This window comes from Musa acuminata, chromosome BXJ1-1, assembly GCF_036884655.1.
Source record: "Musa acuminata AAA Group cultivar baxijiao chromosome BXJ1-1, Cavendish_Baxijiao_AAA, whole genome shotgun sequence".
Taxonomy (NCBI): Eukaryota; Viridiplantae; Streptophyta; class Magnoliopsida; order Zingiberales; family Musaceae; genus Musa; species Musa acuminata.
Window position 1 is genome coordinate 18,800,888 of NC_088327.1, and position 18,444 is coordinate 18,819,331.

The 18,444-nt window shown below is 38.1% G+C and overlaps 1 protein-coding gene across 1 annotated transcript in view; it reads left to right on the forward strand.

Moving 5' to 3' along the window:
- The window catches only part of LOC103998626 (pentatricopeptide repeat-containing protein At4g04790, mitochondrial), a 62,522-nt gene that overhangs the window by 12,135 nt on the left and 31,943 nt on the right, over positions 1-18,444 (forward strand). The window contains exons 6-8 of the mRNA XM_009420157.3: positions 3,920-4,027; positions 13,172-13,285; positions 16,423-16,518. Of these exons, the coding sequence (XP_009418432.2) occupies positions 3,920-4,027; positions 13,172-13,285; positions 16,423-16,518 (318 nt within the window). The remainder of the gene's footprint in view (positions 1-3,919; positions 4,028-13,171; positions 13,286-16,422; positions 16,519-18,444) is intronic.

Below are 18,444 nucleotides of genomic sequence, written 5' to 3' on the forward strand. Positions count from 1 at the left end.
ACTTCCTTCTGCTTTAAAGCCTGCATAGCAACTCTTATAATTAGGAGTTGTGCGGAAAATGTTCCTGTAGTGGGGATCTTGTTACCTTATAAAATATCATAAGAGAGAACTTTTGGATGCTAATTTGACTCAAAATAGAACTTCAGGAACTTCGTCAAGTTGATACTAAAAATAATGGAAAAAGACATCTGCAATTCACTGTAAAATAGTAAATCTAGTTCTTGTTGCAGGTAGCAAAGATCTTTTCTCCTATTTCGAGTCAGGTTAAGCTGATCCTTTTTTTTTGAGATGACATGGATTAGACTTAGTGTCAATCAGCTGAAATATGCTGGAATATCATGACTACAAGATTTTCATTGAAGATCAACTTGACCCCAAAGCCAAGATCGGGTCTAATTAGATTGAGGGTAGAAGTGTTAGGCTTAAGTTATCTGATTTTTGGGATCATCTTTATTTGGCCTTTTCTAGGTTTAATCTGAGCCATAGGGATTCTTTTATTTCCTTGATATTGTCGAAGTTATTTTTGTTAGAATAATGTAATAATGATTTTTTTTATCAGATTCAAGTCTATTTTAGTTCAGGATTCCAATGTTTGATGCAAGGTCCGCCATACCGTACCGTACCGGAGTTTCGACCCGGGCTCGGTACGGTACGGTACGGGTGTACCGACCGGTATACCGAGGTGTACCGAGCGGTACACCCGATTTTACCGATTTATCCCTTCAAAATGCCTGAAAATTAGAAAAAAAGAGTTAGGATAGGGTTTTCAAGTTACAAATAAATATAGTAATAGTATAAGTTTAGCAAAATCAATGTAAATTAGGTAAAAATAGTATCACATTTTTTTCAGGCTTTGAGGTAGTCTTGTTCGAGGTTCGTATTTCAGCCCGTTATAGATTGAAATATCTACAGAAAAATCAATTGAATTGTTAGACTATTTTGTTACAATATAAACTCTAAAATTCAAATGAAATAAATTATCACATATCTAGATATACCTGATTGTTGTTCTACCACCAAAACGAATGACGGGCTTCCATGGGTGGTGGATCGGGGTCCTCGATTCGATACATATCAATATGATACGTTTGTTGGAGCCAATCATGAAATTGATCCCATGACATAGTGTATTGATACACCGTGTGCCATTGATGCATCAATGTGGTGCTGATCGTAGACTGATCGTCATGAATTATATTTGTCCGAGGCAACTCTTGAGGCATATATTGGTGCTGTTCTGTATAATATTGTTGCTCAGAGAAGGATGACCAACTATCACCATATTGTTGTTGCCCGTATGATTCTCCATAATACGATGAGCCTCTTTCTGTGTCTATATCATGTATGCTCTGTCGTATTTGTTCATATTCATCCACTGCCTTCCTCTTCCCCTTCCCCTTCCGCGCATAAACTTGACCGTTGGAACACTGTAGCACTGCTACAGTGCGGTAACGGTCGATTTCGACCGTTACTGAGTGGTACCGGGTGGTACCGAGTGGTGCCGGACGGTAACGGTCGAAATTTAGACCGTTACCGCCCGATTTTGCCCCGTATCGCCCGATACGGGGGTTTTTGGGGCGTACCGCCCGGTACGGGCGGTACGCTTCAGTATGGCAGACCATGGTTTGATGAACTATTTGGAGTAATAGTTATATTAAAATGAGCATCAAATTAGAACAAGACAGTAGAGAACAACAAACATTAAAATCAGCCTTAGTATGACAGATTTTTAAGATCTTGCTGGAAAAACAGAAAGCAGAAAAGGGAACTTAAATCAATCTATTGTAATTTATTTCTTTCTTTTCAAATCTTTAGAACTGCTTTTGTTGCATAGAGTTATTATTAAGAGTCTAAGCAGGAGATTTTGATGACTGAGACATAATGTTCTTTCCAAATAAAACGATGAATTCCTTTATAGTGTGATAGCCTCATGTTTTTCTCTTCCCCATCTCTTGTGAGATTCCCACCAGCTTTGTGGTCTTCCCCTTAAATCTGTCTTATACTCCCTTTCAACCTTTATTTATTACATTGTGATATATTATGATTTCTTAATAATGGAGAACCATCGTAATGAACATCTGATTTACATTTCTACAAACCATGAGACCCTGTGCTTGCATCCCTGTCCAAAGTTGTAGAAGGCTGTCTAAGGTTAGTCCAAGCCTTGTTTGGTTTTAAAGATGTGTCATATAGGTTTAGTTAAGTCATAGCCGACACTTGAGGCTAATGGGAGGGATCCAAGGTTAGGCCAGATCATAATATCAACTAAGATTTTATTTGGAAAAGAAATTAACCTAAGGTTTCAAATATTGGCCGATAAGGTATACCAACTGGTATTTACTGTTCTGACAAAGTACCAGTTACTGTTAATTTTTTAATCATTTTTTCAGTTGGTGCCTGGCGGTTTGGGTCAGTATACTGCCTGGTACATTGGTACCATATCAATCTGATGATTCTCTGAAACCAATAATGGACTGAGATTTGAAACCTTGGCTCAGCCAATAGGTAGTGAACAATTACTTGTATATGTGGGGTACTCAGTTATTTGGACCCATCAGAGATGACCTGTCAATGTTCAGGACAAGGTCTGCCATACCGAAGCATACCACCCGTACCGGGTGGTACGTACCGGTCCGATAGGTTACCGGTACGTGGACCGCCCGGTACCGCTATAGTGCTACAGTATTATATTGTAGCACTGCTACAGTATGAAAAAGTATAAAATTGTTCATTACACTAGGGTGTACCGCTCGATACACCAGAATGTACCACTCGGTATGCCCTGATGTACCGCCCGGTACACTGGTACCATACCATACCGAGCCCGGGTCGAAACGCCGGTACGGTACGGTACGACGAATCTTGGTTCAAGATTCCATTTTGACTAGGCTCAAACTAGAGTGAAATTTTCAGTTGATTCTACCAAACCAAACTTCCGACCATGGCATTATTGGAGAAGAGAGAAACCTGTGAGAGAAACTATAGGCAAGAGACCTACCTAGTTGTTAAATCTTTTTGAGTTGATGTGATTGTTAGATACTCATGATCAAGGATTTTAATTCGAATGATACTGTCCGTACCGGGTGGTACATACTGGTCTGCCAATAGATCGGTACGTAGATCGCTCGCTACCAAGCGGTATCAGCCTGGCTGCGACGAGAGAAGAAGTGTCGAGGGAGAAGAGAGAGAAGTTGCTCGAAGAAGAGGGATAATTAGGAGAACCTCGATGCTTTTCGATCTAGCACCGCTCTCCCTCGACAATCTCGATCCAGAAGGTAACGGAGAGGCGGCGGCTCGGCTTCTTCTTCACCGCGTTCTTCGTTGAAGGTCGGAGGCATCTACGACCTTCGACGCTTTCATCAAACGCCGCAGATGAGGAGAAGAAATGGAGGCGACGTCGCCGAGGCAACGTACACTTTCTTTTATATATATATATATATATATATATATATATATATATATATATATATATATATATATATATATATATATATATATACGTACCGAGCGGTACACCCTAGCATACTGCTCGGTACGCTTGTACCATACCGTACCGAGCAAAGCTCGAAACACCGGTATGATACGAAATTACGAACCTTGCTCATGATAGTTGCTTTTAGAAGGCCTAGAATTTGATGTCTACATTGCTAATATAATATTTGCAAGAGGCATTTGTACCTGCTGTGAACATCATTTCCTGCTGTTATTAGATATAATACATGCTATTCTTTTTCAGTAATGTTTGTCTGCTTAAAATTACTCATTTTAACTGAATGTTCCCATCCATCTCCTTTTCTTTCTTGGTCTGTTGTTGGTTCCCACAATGAGAAGTCTGTGTATCGTGAAGTTTAAAGAATGTCTTCATGTATTTAATGGTTCATAATTTCACCATATGATGAGACATTACTGAACCTTGAAGGTTGAAGATGTTGTATCAAAGTTCATTAACTTGCATCAGAAACTTGGAATAATACCCTCCATTGCATCATATGAGAAGGTCATCATGCATTGTTGCAACTCTTGTAAGGTACATCCCCTAGCCACTTTTTCTGTCATATGTTCTAATATTCCATGTCATATTATTCTGGTAAAGAAACTCGAGCATTTTGACAAGATTAGGCAACTTGGTCAAAATTTGAGACCTCTTTGTTTGCCGATTATGTTACTTTTGTTATCCTATATACTTTTGTTGACGATTTGTTTTAACAATATGTTAGCATTCGATCACTGGAGCTATCGAATATGGCAGGGATTTTCAATACAAAGTATGAAGATTGAGCATATCTTGGATTCCTTTTTTCTTTTAATCATGTGCTATGTTGATCCTTGTAGAGGCTAGGTGGTTCAAGGAAAATGTGCTTCTCTGCGAATGAGTATACAATTAGAAACTAAATGCAAGATTTAACATACATAAGAAATCTTTGGGAATCTGGAAAGGTGTTTGTGCATCTTATGATGTTATGTACTTTAGGTTAATTTATCAGAAGAATATGTGAACTATTTAGTATGAAAAAGAAAAAAAGCTGGAGTAATGGACCACATAGATGCATGTTGACATGATAATATATTTATGAAAACACATTGTAAACTTGAAGAGGTGAAAATTTGTCTGCTGAAATTGTTGACCAGGGGCAGTGAGAAGTACTTGTTTACAATTAGTTACATAGTCTGCCAGGTGTTGCATTGTTTATGATAATTTAGTAGTGATGGCTCTGAGAGGGAAAGGGGAAATGGTTTCATGTTATTATCCATGACCAATAGAGTGCAATCCCAGCTGAAGCAATTAAGCTGCTTAATCAAGTTTCTTTCTTGAAAGGAATAACATATTTATATATGTGGCTGTGATAGATATACCGTTTCAGTATAGCTAGAGCTAAACTGAATTAGATAGTGCAATCCCACCTGAAGCAATTAAGCTGCTTAATCAAGTTTCTTTCTTGTAAGGAATAACATATTTATATATGTGGCTGTGATAGATATACCGTTTCAGTATAGCTAGAGCTAAACTGAATTAGATCCTGATCTGCTTAAGGCAATGGTTCTACTTAAACCTATGAAGGAGCTAGAATTAAATTTTCATTATATTGTTAGTATGTTTTCATCTGCAAGAAAGTGGGCATGTAAGGGATGTTTAGTTGTAAAGTTATGCCTAAAAAAAGTTATGTAGTCGAACGTGATATGTTTTTGTCATCTATGCATTATAGTTAATTGTATGATTGACTACACGAGGACACAAGTACACTTCTGGAATAATATGAACTGGCATTTGTGATAGCCATTAGTATGATAGCATGATAAAGGGATTACTATGAATTCTTGTCCAAGTTATGCTGAACTATTCCTTTGAAGTGATGCCCCCTTTCATTTTAATACTACATTTATGATATATATATATATATATATATATATATATATATATACACACACACACTCACACACACACACATATATATGTGACTTCTAGACATATTGAATAAAGGTAGAGTGAATTTGAATTGTTGACTTATTCTGATGTGAATAATTTCCTTAATTTATATTTTCTTTACACATTTGAAATATCTCTATGAATGGTTGTTAACAAGTTACATATATAAATAATCTATGCTTGGACCTATCTATATAGCGTATCGACACACTATCACAGAGTGCTACAGTCAAGGCATTCGAAGCATATCTATAACCCATTCTAGTTGGACCTAAGGCATTCAACGTTTTAATAAAAATCCAGATAAGTTTGTGATATAATGGTATTAGAGCCGAAACAAGCACATTAACAAACACTTAGCACGCAACGTAGGGGACCTAGTAGGGTTGCATGAGGCATGGATAATGGAGTCGATAGACATTTGAAATTGGCATTCGAAGGAACAACCAACCTCTCATGTGATAGGCACCACGAGAACAAGTGAGTTAGGAAGAATGTGTATGCGCATGAAGGTTGGGATGACTGAGTTCGAGCTATGGCTTGATGTCAACCTAATTTGATAATGCTCGATGCAAGTGAGAACGCTTGACAATGGACTCAAAGGATGAGACCATGTAAGTTGAAGAATGATTGATCGACCACCGAAAGAGTTTGTAAAAGTACTATGATATTCAATTAATGATGTCATTAGTACCAATAAAGGTGAGTTTTCCATGCGTGTATCGAATTTGTATTAGAACAATGGCTATGGACTCAGGGAGTGAGTGTGTTAGGACTTTAGCTAGGAGAGTCCTAATTGAGAGGGGCATTCATGTAAAACCTACATAAGTGGACTCCTATTAAAGAGGTGAAGAGGCCGGCTAGGGTTTGAAGGTTATTTCTTAGAGAAGAATTAGGAGTTGTAAAGGAGTAGGAGTCCTATTAGGAGTCTTGAGTAGGAGTCTTAATCGAGTAGGAGTCCTATTAGGAGTTAGGGTTTAGAAACCCTATAAATAGTCATATATTCATCCTCTTTTGATAAGCAATGGATGAATCTTTTCTGCAGCCTTTGAGCAGCAACTTGGAGGGGGGAATCCCGATAGAATTCCAAGGAGGCTGATCCCATAAAGAGATCAACCCCAAGCTTAGAATCTGCAAGGGTTCTATCACATGGTATCATAGCAGCGTTCTTGGCATTTCGTTGCCCTTCCACAGCCATCCCAATAGTGTATTACTGTAGCACTGTAGCAAGCACGATCCATCCGGTAGCGAGCGGTCCGCGTACCGGTATGTCGTCGGACCGGTACGTATCGCCCGTATCGGGCGGTACCATTCGAAATTTGCATACCATGGTTTGATCTTGCTACTGCGTTTTTTTAATCCAAATCTCTACGAAATTTTTATGATAGCTTTAATACTTCCCAACATCAGATTTCCCTTTGGTTTTGTTAAAAAATTCTCAATATAAACCATTGATCTTTTACGTCTAAACTGCTTATACTTGAAAATCTGCACTGTAAAATTTCAGCCGCATAACACAGTTTGTTTGATCTTGCTACTACGTTTTTTCTATCCAAATCTCTACGAAATTTTTATGATAGCTTTGACACTTCCTAACAGCAGATTTCCCTTTGGTTTTGTTAAAAAATTCTCAATATAAACCATTGATCTTTTACGTCTAAACTGCTATACTTTAAAATCTGCATTGTAAAATTCCAACTGCATAGCACAGTTTGTTTGATTTTGCTACTACGTTTTTTCTGTCCAAATCTCTATGCAATTTTTATGATAGCTTTGACAATTCCTAACAGTGAATTTCCTTTTGGTTTCGTCGAAAAATTTTCAATATAAACAATTGATCTTTTACGTCCAATCTGCTACATTTGAAAATTTGTGTTGTAGAAAATTTCAGCCGCATATTATTGCCTTAACCCATCTATTTGCAATCTTTTTTGAATGAAATTTCTTATACACTTCATAGATCATCTTGGCATCCATCTAAGATTGATCTATTAAGAAATTCATCTCTAAAAATGATTGTGTTGCTGTAAATTTTTATCGCAAACTGTTGAAATTTTTTGACGAGAATTCTGCTATCGTAACTTGCACTAATTTCCTTACTGTTATACTGCCGAAAGTTTCTTGATTAAATTGGACATCCTTGCTGTCATATAAATTGGGATTTTGCTGTCAATTCCCTCCTCAAATTTCTCAAGTTTTTGGTGAAAATTTCATCGAGAAACCATTGTTTCTTCGACGACAATTCTGCTCTTACAAGACAACGCATACCTGCAGCAACTTCCATTGATTTCTATCAAACCTTTGCTGCCATCTACCACAGATCTAAAACTTTCATCCATAGCCCTAAAACTCCACTAAACCACACCCTCAAACTGCACCCAAAACAATCACAAAACAAGCCTAAACCGCAGCTTACATCTACCAATCCACTAACCCTTTCGACCATCACTTCTCTCAACCTATACATGCCTTTAACCCGACAATAAAAGAGAGATCTTAACATCACAGATTTGGAGGCATATACTATGGCATCTAAGGAGGCAATCAATGCTAAATTCGAAGCCTTCGAGGCGCGAATGGAAGATAAGATTCGGATTCTCTTTATCGAACTCAGTTTGGTCCGACCACCAAGCTCGAAGAAATCACATCAAGGGGAGAGCTCTAACTAATCGCACCAAGCCCGAAGAGATGACTTCCAAGAGAGGGGAGGTTCTATGATGGATCCCAACTATCCACACATGAGGGTGGACTTCCCTAGATGGGAAGGAGACTCGATTGGTTGGATCTCGCGCGCGGAGCGATATTTTCGGTACTACAAAACCGCGAACACATCTATGGTGAAAATTGTGGCTATACATCTTGAAGGGGATGCCATACAGTGGTTTGACTGGTTTGAACACACTCATGGAGTCCTCTCATGGCAACGATTCAAAGAATGACTGCTGATCCGCTTCGGACCAACCGATTACGAGAACACTGACAGACAACTAGCAAAGATCCGACAAACCTCCACCATTCAGGAGTACCAAACCAGGTTTGAAAGGTTATCTAATCAAACTCATGATTGGTCTAAAAAACAACTATTGGGGATCTTCATTGAGGGCTTGAAGCCGGAGATCCGGGGAGAAGGTAAAGCGCGACAACCGTACACGCTTATGGCAGCCATCTCTTTCGCACGATTTCAAGAGAAGCGATTGAACCATGAAGCCCGGAGGACTAGGGTCGCTCCTCGACCAGCAATACTGAAGCCCTCAACCCCTCCTACTGTCAACCGAGTCCCTACACCAAAAAGGTTGACAAGAGAAGAGCTTCGGGAGCGATATGCGAAGGGGTTATGTTGGCACTATGACGAGCTGTGGAGCCGTGAGCATTGTTGTAGTAAAGGGAGACTTCTTATGATTGAACTAGTAGAAGAAGAGGCCATTGAACATCCAGGAGAAAGCCTTGAACATGAAGAAGAAGAGCCACAACCGACCGATGTTACGGTACACGCACTAGCTAGCTACTCAAACTCACAAACGATGAAAGTTGGAGGCTTTCTCAAACAACAATCGATCATTGTTCTCATCGACACGGGCAGCACTAATAACTTCCTAAATAGTAAGGTTGCAGCTCAGATGACACTCCACATCGAAGGTTGCAGCAAGTCCGATGTAAAGGTTGCCGACGGCAGAATCCTAAAGTGCGACTAAAGATGCTCGCGGGCGAAACTGTTGCTGTAGGACCAAGAGATAATTGCATATTTCTTCCTCCTCCCTCTTGATGATCATGAGGCCATGCTCATAATTAAATGGTTGACGACATTAGGTGATGTTTCTTGGAATTTTATGAAACTAATTATGAAATTTTACAGTAAGGAGAAACAGGTGATAGATACTGCACAGGAAACGTTGGGGCAACGTAACTATGATTTGCACACAACAAATGGAGAAGGTTGTGCATAAAGCATGCAGCGGCTTTTTGGTACAACTTGAGCAGCAAACTAAGGGAGAGCCAACAGAATTTGAAGATCCAAATCTGCTTCCTTTGCTTGCTGAATTTTCATATATATTTGACGAACCGTGCAACCTACCTCTTACCCGTCGGCATGATCATTGTATAACGATTCTTCCAGACAAATCTCCAGCAAATACTCAGCCATATCTGTATCCACATCTCCAGAATGATGATATAGAAAGGATTGTAAAAGAGAAGCTCGAAACAGGAGTTATTCGGCCAAGTTGCAGCCCCTACTCTTCACCGGTGCTCCTCGTACGAAAGAAGGACGGAACATGGCGATTGTGTGTTGATTATCGAGCTCTCAACAACATAACCGTCAAGGACAAATACCTTATTCCAATAGTAGATGAATTGCTAGATGAAAGGGAGCACAAATCTTTCCAAAGCTGGACCTTTGATCGGAGTATCATCAAATATGAGTGTGCGAAGAAGACATACCGAAAACCACCTTTTGAACACACAAGGACCACTACGAATTTTTGCTTTCTTCAACAGAAGGTGGAATATCTTGGGCATATCATATCAGAGGAAGGTGTGGCAGTGGACCCCTCTAAAATTGGAGCAATACAGAACTAGTCGACCTCGAGGAACATAAAATTGCTACGTGGCTTTCTCGGTTTAATAGGCTACTACTACAAGTTCGTAAAAAATGATGGAAAGATCAGTGCACCACTTACTTCCTTGTTGAAAAAAGATGCTTTCCAATGGTTGGACAAAGCCACCACCGCCTTCGACAAACTTAAAGCCGCAATGACGACAACGCCCGTATTAGCGCTACTCGACTTCGGCAAGACTTTCGTTATTGAAGCCGATGCCTCCGAAGTCGGAATTGGTGTTGTACTAATGCAAGATGGCCGCCCCCTCGCTTATACCAGTAAGGCATTATCTCCTTCCCATCTCAAAATGACTATTTATGTCAAGGGGATGCTCGCGATTATGCATACGGTGGCCAAATGGAGATCGTACTTGATCGGACGATGCTTTCAAATCAAGACTGACCATAAAAGCCTAAAATATTTCTTGGAGTAGAAGATATCTTCCCCCAAGCAGCAAAAATGGGTAACAAAGCTTCTTGGATATGATTATGAAATAACTTACAAAAAGGGGAAAGAAAATATTATTGCATATGTGCTTTCACGGCTACCCAAGCAAGCTGAATTTTCAGCCATTTCACTTTCGACTAGCAACATCCTTGAGGATATTAAGAGGGAATGGTAGGAAGATCCGGAGACCAGTAAGATCATAAAAAAAAAAAATTGGAGGAAGCTCCAAGCTCCGTGGCTCATTATAATTGGGAGTCAAAAGAATTACGTTATAAGGGCACTAAATTGAAAAGGAGTACGGTGTATCACCCGCAAACCGATGGCCAGACGAAAGTGGTAAACAGGTGCTTAGAGAGCCCAAAGCCACCCACCAAATATGACTACCCAAGGAGAACTCCATACCCAGTCGAGTGCCATTATTGATCGACGGATCGTGACTCGACGACGATGACCCACTATTGAAATGCTAATACAGTGGGCGAACTTACCAGCAGAAGGTGCCACTTGGGAGAACTATGACGACTTGAAGATCAAATTCCCAGAATTCATGGATTGTAAGCCTCGAGGATAAGGCTGATTTGAAGAAGGCGGGTTTGCTAGGACTCTAGCTAGGAGAGTCCTAATTGAGAGGGGCATTTATGTAAAACCTACCTAAGCGGACCCCTATTAAAGAGGTGAAGAGGCCGGCTAGGGTTTGAAGATTATTTCTTAGAGAAGAATTATGAGTTGTAAAGGAATATGAGTCTTGAGTAGGAGTCTTGAGTAGGAGTCCTATTAGGAGTTAGGGTTTAGAAACCCTATAAATAGCCATGTATTCATCATCTTTTGATAAGCAATAGATGAATATTTTTTGTAGCCTTTGAACGACAACTTGGAGGGAGGAACCCCTATAGAGTTCCATGGAGGCCGATCCCCTAAAGAGATCAACCCCAAGCTTAGAATCTGCAAGGGTTCTAACAGAGTGCCATGGTATACCGTAGAGATGGGTCTTCCATGTGTGCATCAAATTTGCATTAGATAGAGGCTTTAAGTATCGGCATATGTGACACAATACCACATAGGTGGGTCTTTAGAGTGCATGCCAACACATGCAGCATCGGTCTGAATGGACTCAGGAAGGAGTGCCATGAGGCCGGAGTGGTGGATTCTATTGATCATGGTAAAAATGGTTGTAGATCTGAGGCACAATAGGGCTGTGATCCTAAGGATGTGTCACAGTACAACATAAGTGGGATTTTTGGGGAGCCATCATTCTCTTGCTCTCATGAAGAGAGGGCATTGGTTGAGAAGGGGGTCTAGGCATGGATAGTCCAATGGGGCAATCACGAGGTACCAGGACAAGGCAGTAGGGTAGTGGTTAGAGAACTTTGTAAGGTTTCTGTTTAGGGACTTCATATCGAGATAACCAAAAGTGGGGGTCTTCAGGTGGATGTGATGGTGATCGACTAAGGAACAAAGTAGCCAGCACATAGTGCTATAACCTTTTGTGCTCGGTTGAGTAGGTGGAAAAAATGATGAAGGTGGTAAACCTAGAGGGACCCGATCTATTAGAGACTTGCTCTAGTCAGGGTGAAATTTTGTTCTTTCAGGGCAACACACATTCTTGCATTCTAGAAATGAGATGGTAAAGAAGCGGCGAAGTCTATTTACCAATTCTATGCAAGGAGTGGAACACTTCGAGCGCTCCAAGAGGATGAGCAAAGTGCAAATGAAGGTGAAGGCTTATAATTGGCATAATGTATGGAGTACATCTTCTAGTGGTGGGCAAAGTCAAGATTCCTTGGTCTTTTCAACTTTTGAGAGAATGGGTGAAATCGAATGCCTCATTTCTCTTACTTATCCCATGTCGATCGATTTCACGAAAGGTTCCTTCATCTTCTAGTAGAGTGACATTGAAAAGCGGATGTGACACAAACTTCGAGGTAATGGATAAGCAAAAGTGAAATCATTGTGCAAATTTTGTGAATGAAGAGGCCTCAAAATTTTAAATTCTGCAAGGTGATGTCCTAATCCTTTGTTTTAATTTTTTCTAATAGAATTAACTAAAATGGGGGGCTTTCTGCATTTCAGTTTGGGCTCGGACTAGTATACATCAGTCATTACAAACTGAACTAGGGGGAACTGCAGTCCATGTAAATAATCATAGATTATCCAAGTTGTTCACACTGCACAATATTTCTTGATATATAAAGATTTTAGCTATATATACAAAATTCATATTTGGTAATTGCTGTGATGTGTCTTCGTTTTGAGGATTTTCTATTTTGGCTTATGTATATCATGTGCTTGTGTCAATGCTTCTTTGGTTGTCACTTTAGTGTGCAATATTTTGTACAGGCATGAGGGTGTGCTAACACCGCATGGTCTAGGCACAAATCCTGTTCTGGCTAGTATGAAATTCGTTGTAGATATATGCCGGTGGCAACATATTCTAGCAATTTAATGACTTGCTCCTCTGATTTTAGCATATTGATCTGAAAAATATGATGCTTTAACTGTATTGATCATGAAACTCATCTCTCTGTTTCGCTTCGAAACATTCTGCTGGTTATTAAACATCACATATCTTGAACTCAGTTTAGGAATAAACACTTTTGAATTTTGTTCGATCTTTGTTCTGTGTTTTACATTTTATTTTGAAGTCTCTAGCCATATATTCTGGTTCATTTTTGAATTAATGGAATACTCCATGAATTGTTTGCAGATTTATGCTGCCCTTGATATAGTGGACCATATTTGTAAATCTGGTTTGGATGTACCAATCCAATGTTTTCATCCAATATTGCATGCTTGTGAACAATATGGTGAGCTTGACATGGTATGCTTTAATTCTCCACCAACTCCATTTAGTTTGTTCATGCTGTTAATATGTTAATGTCCTAAACAGGTTATAGTATTGTTCAGAAACTCCATTATCAAATAGTGGAATATTATGGTTTGTTGAAGTCCAAATCTGCTGATATGAAGTTCTACTGTTTGTGGATTCAACATCTTTACCCAATAATGCTTATTTGTCACATAACTTGGATGATGTGGATTCTGAAATTGATTCTATTAGGATGATGTCCTTATTATCTAGGCATGATTCTGCCGCCAATTATCTCACCAAATGTGCCCAATTAGTAGTTCGCATCTATACTTCATTTCAAAAGCAATACCAAAGTATGCCAATGAGTGACAACTCAAAAGGATAATAGGGAATTCATGACACTTGGATTTTGTAAAATAGTTATCCTTAAAAAGATATTTTCATGAGCGTGCTTGTGCTTCTTCTAGACTTTGATGAGGATTTACCATTCAAACAGAAAGGTAGTCTCTGTCGTAAGGAAACTTGTAAAATTTCTCTCATTGAGCAGATGCTCCTTTTCGTTTTATTCTACATTCTTCTGTGGCTCAAAATGTTAGATAATCCTTGTGTCATCGTTGGCCTGCTTTTCATGATGATTAGGCAAAAAAACAATGGCCTAGGAATTAGGAAATCGATCTATTTAACATTCAAATTGCTATATTATGCTCAAATAACTGTCAGCAACCATGTTTTGGCTGATTATAGAAAAGAAAGGAAGGTCTAGTGAAGAAGGCGCGTGCCAATGTGGGGTCTAGTGGGAGTCAATATGTGCAGTCTTATAGAGAGGTTGCTTCTCTGTCTCAAATCCTGGTCACCTAGCTTATAGAAGCCACCCTTACTGTGGCTCCGACGGTTGTCTTCTTTTAGGTGATCATCTGCGGCTCTCTCTTCTATCATGTTCAAGTAGGTAGATCGGCTCCACTGAAGTAGTTTGCCTGTTAGCAAATAACTTGTGATCATGTTGGATCAACACTCACTGTTTGTGGGATGTAGCTGTAAGTCAGAGCCTAAATAATTGTCAAGGACTATTCTATAAAATATACATTTTGAGGCTTGTCAAGCTAATCTGAATTTTGACTAATCTACAAGTTTCTACCTACGAATCCACATGATCTCTGTCTTCATTTGTCACCATATCACTTCTGTTGACCATGGCTTGTTCTTGAGTTATGATTGGAGGTCATCTCATCTGACACTGGGTAGGATCCAGTTGTCTTACAAAGTGGTGGAATAGTATGTCTCTTGAGTGGAGTACTTCATTTCATGAGCTTTTTTATTGTTTCATCTAAGTTAGCACTTGTAAACATTGTAGAAATATTGTTTCTCATTAATCTTGTTGTTATTGTATAGGTTGTGTTGGTAAAAAGGATAGCATCTATAAAATTTGGTGTTCCCTTGTGAAATGTCATTAACATCTGTGGACTCTGGCTCACAACTCATAAATCCTAATGTAATCTTGGATCATGGCTCCATTTATCATCTGAACATGAGAGGGGCAACCATCCATGGTAATTGCCAGTTTGTATGACAGGCCAGCTAAGTTGTGAGGCCTATATTGTGAGCAAAGGTCCTTATCTCTCAACAAGTCAGAGGAAATAAACTTAACTACCATTAGGAGTGGCAATTGTTGCCTGGCCAACCTTGATGTAATATAAGCAGGTTTCTTTGGCTTATATGAATTTCAGTCATAAAAGGTTTAACAGGAACAACAAAATCATTAAAAGGGTCTGATTCAGGTTTACAAATTTGAACTGACTGAAGCCAATTAGGGCAATTGATAATAATCTTAAATATGTTAGATATGCCATTTTCATTTTTGTGTTAACTATGTTATTGTTATTTATGAATATTATAAGGTTTAATTGTGTCATTACTTGGTCAATCTGAATTTACCAATTCGAGTTTGGATTGTGCAAGTGTGTCAATTTATGTTGACCGTGTCATCATTGACTTGAAACAAATGACCTGTTTATTGATGGAGTTTAAACAAATTGGTTCTCTTTACATATATCAGGTAGGTCAAGTTTGGGTTTGAATTTTTTGATACAGTTATTAGATGAGTTAGCTCCGAATTTAGAATTTTCTTTGATATATGTATTTTGGCAGTTGGCTGTACACAAATATAAACCGACCCCAAGGCCTTCAGATAGTGGAATAACTGAATTCTTGTCAATTTATTAAGCTTCACAATGTAGGCTTTGATTCAAAATTATGGTACTTTGGCATCAATTCTACACCTCTTAATTTCCAACAATCTTACATAATATTATAATGATATTCCTAATCCTGCCAAATAAACTGATTGGTCTTTATGCTATAACAAACATAACAATCATACCAACATCCAGATCTTAAGCTGGAATGGTTTCTAAATTGAAAGATACTGGTAACTAAGAACAATTTGATTTAAAAAGTAATGTCGTAATATAACTCAGCAATGTGATGCCACATTTTTTAGATAAAATAATATAACCGGAATGACATGGGGGAAAAAATGTACAGAGAGCTGGAAATGAAAAGGATTCTTCAGTTCAAATTTCCAAAGGGGGAAAAATGAATACTTAAAGGCCAAAACTCACTTTTCATAATCCTAGATGGCATGAAGTAGAAGAGGAAGTCTCAATTTCCTTTTTCTGTTTTTTCCCTTTTATTTTCTGGAAAACTTTGTGGGCCTTCTCTTTTTTGATTGGGTGAAGAAACCTTTCATCTTATCTTCATAATTGAAAAAAAATTTACTAATGTTGGCAAGAACTGAAGATACTTGACATATGGTGAATTAGGAAATATTATAATTTCAGCTTGCATCGTTTAAATTTATTAAAACTGAATACAGTTTCTTCGATGCTGTTATCCATCATTTTAGTTTCAGAGTCTGAACTATGTTTCGTGCTGAGTTAGAAGAGCACTAGTAAGGATTCTCTTCCATTGTACAGCACATGAAGCATCTATCCTAATTGAAAAATATTGAACTTTTATTTTGTTGCATTTATGTATGATATTGAGTTTGCATTTTATTTTTTTCTGCTGGTTATTATTTTGCTTATATGCCCCAGATCTTTTTTTCCTGGTCACCTACAGTTTTTGAGGTTGAATTTTTCTTGATTTAGGTTCATCCAGTCTATTCGATGATGCAGCAACATAACTTGACACCAAAAGGAGACTTCTCCGAGAGCATGATAAGCCTGTTTGTGAAGATGAAAGATGTATGTTAGTGTAATTTTAGTACCTGGATATTCTTCATCGCTTAGTCCCTTTTTTCTTTAGTCTTTTTTACCAAAACAGACTTTTTGCCCCATTTTTGGTTTTCTGGAGAAAATATGGTTATCAAAGATGAAGTAATAATTGGGAAAACAAATTCTTGTTTGTTTGTCTTGTTTTGTTTCTGAAATCTTTTGAAGGATGGAGTTTCGCTTTTGAAAAAAAACTGAAAATTATAATTTTGTGCGATCATTAAGGAAAGTCGTCATAAACATTTTTTGTAGCTTATTTTTTTTTTCACAAAAAAAGAGTGATGCCAAATCTTACCTGAATTCTTTTTCCTTGGTAACTTATTGTTGTCTTGTCTTCATAATGGGCGTACTATTTATTCTGTGTGGTGGAATATTTGTCGAAAATGACAAACAACTGTTCTTTGCATGGATAAGAAACTATTTTTCATAGGAAAATCGTTTTCAGGTTCTCTTCTTGCTTTTATTGTTGATATAGCCTAGTATGTTATTTGAAAAATTATTACATGTAAAGCTGGCACATTGCATGTCAAAGAAATTAGTTTATAACTAAAAACTAGAAGTTTGAGCATGTGAGATGCAAAGGCATTTGAATTGAACTTTGGGTGGTTTTGGAGTTGCATGTTCCTCATAGTTAATATATATTTTTATCTTTCTAGTATGCCAAGATTTAGACTAGTCAACCTTGGCAGTCACATGCTGGTTTCTTATCAGAAATAGGTATGTTATTTTTCTTCTCTATTAATCCACACTATAAAAGGTCAACAAGATGTGGGAACTATTGTTAATTAAATGCTCTTTTATTTCTCTTTAATCCAAGGTTTACTATCTCATATGGACCAGGTGTATCGTTCTTCGACCAGACCGGCACATGCTGGTTGGTACCTATGTGTTGTACGTTGGTATGTTGGTACGTTGGTACATACTAGTACATTAATTGAAATTGAGAAAAAAACCCATTTCTGGGTTTTTTCCGCTTAATTTATAAATTTAAATAAAAATAATATATATCTAAGCCATAAGTGAAAATTGAAACTCTTATATTTTCGGATCTATGAGCTTTGTTGCATGGTCCTTCCATCGAAGAAAGTTACTTTCATTGATCTTGAATCACCTTAATAAAAAAAGAGAGTTGTGATGTTTGATTAGGTTTCAAACCTCTAATATTCGAGCAAAATAAACTATCAAGATAACATTAACATATAGTTGTTTCTACTACCAAATTGAATGACGAGACTCCATGGTTGATGGATCGGGTCCCTGAATCCTTTGAAGTTAGTATATTGATATGATAGATTTATCGGACCCAATCTTGAAAACACTCATATTGTTGTGGTAAACCATGTATCATTGATACATCTATGTGGTAAGAGTCATTGCCTATCATCATTAACAAGTTTTCTAAGAGCTTCCTGATGCAAGAATGGTCGTGGCATATAGCAAGGTTCGCAATATCATACCGTACCGGTGTTTCGACGTTCGCTTCGGCGACATCACCTCGTTTATATATATATATATATATATATATATATATATATATTATTTAAAAGGCGATGTTTATATATATATATATATATATATATATATATATATATATATATATATATATATATATATATAATTTTATTATTATTTTTTCCTTCCGCCCGGTAGCGGGCGGTCCGCGTACCGGTATGCCGTCGGACCGGTACGTACCGCCCGTATCGGGCGGTATCATTCGGTATTGCCTACCTTGGCATATAGGCCTACGGAGGTTGGAGTGCATTGAAACTTTAACTATCATTATTGATATGTTGCTTTATAGCATAGGAATGATCAAACTCGAAAAAAGTTGACCTCACATGCCTTATATATGTTGGCTATAAGATGCCTCATAATGAGAAGGGTATAAATACCAAAGTT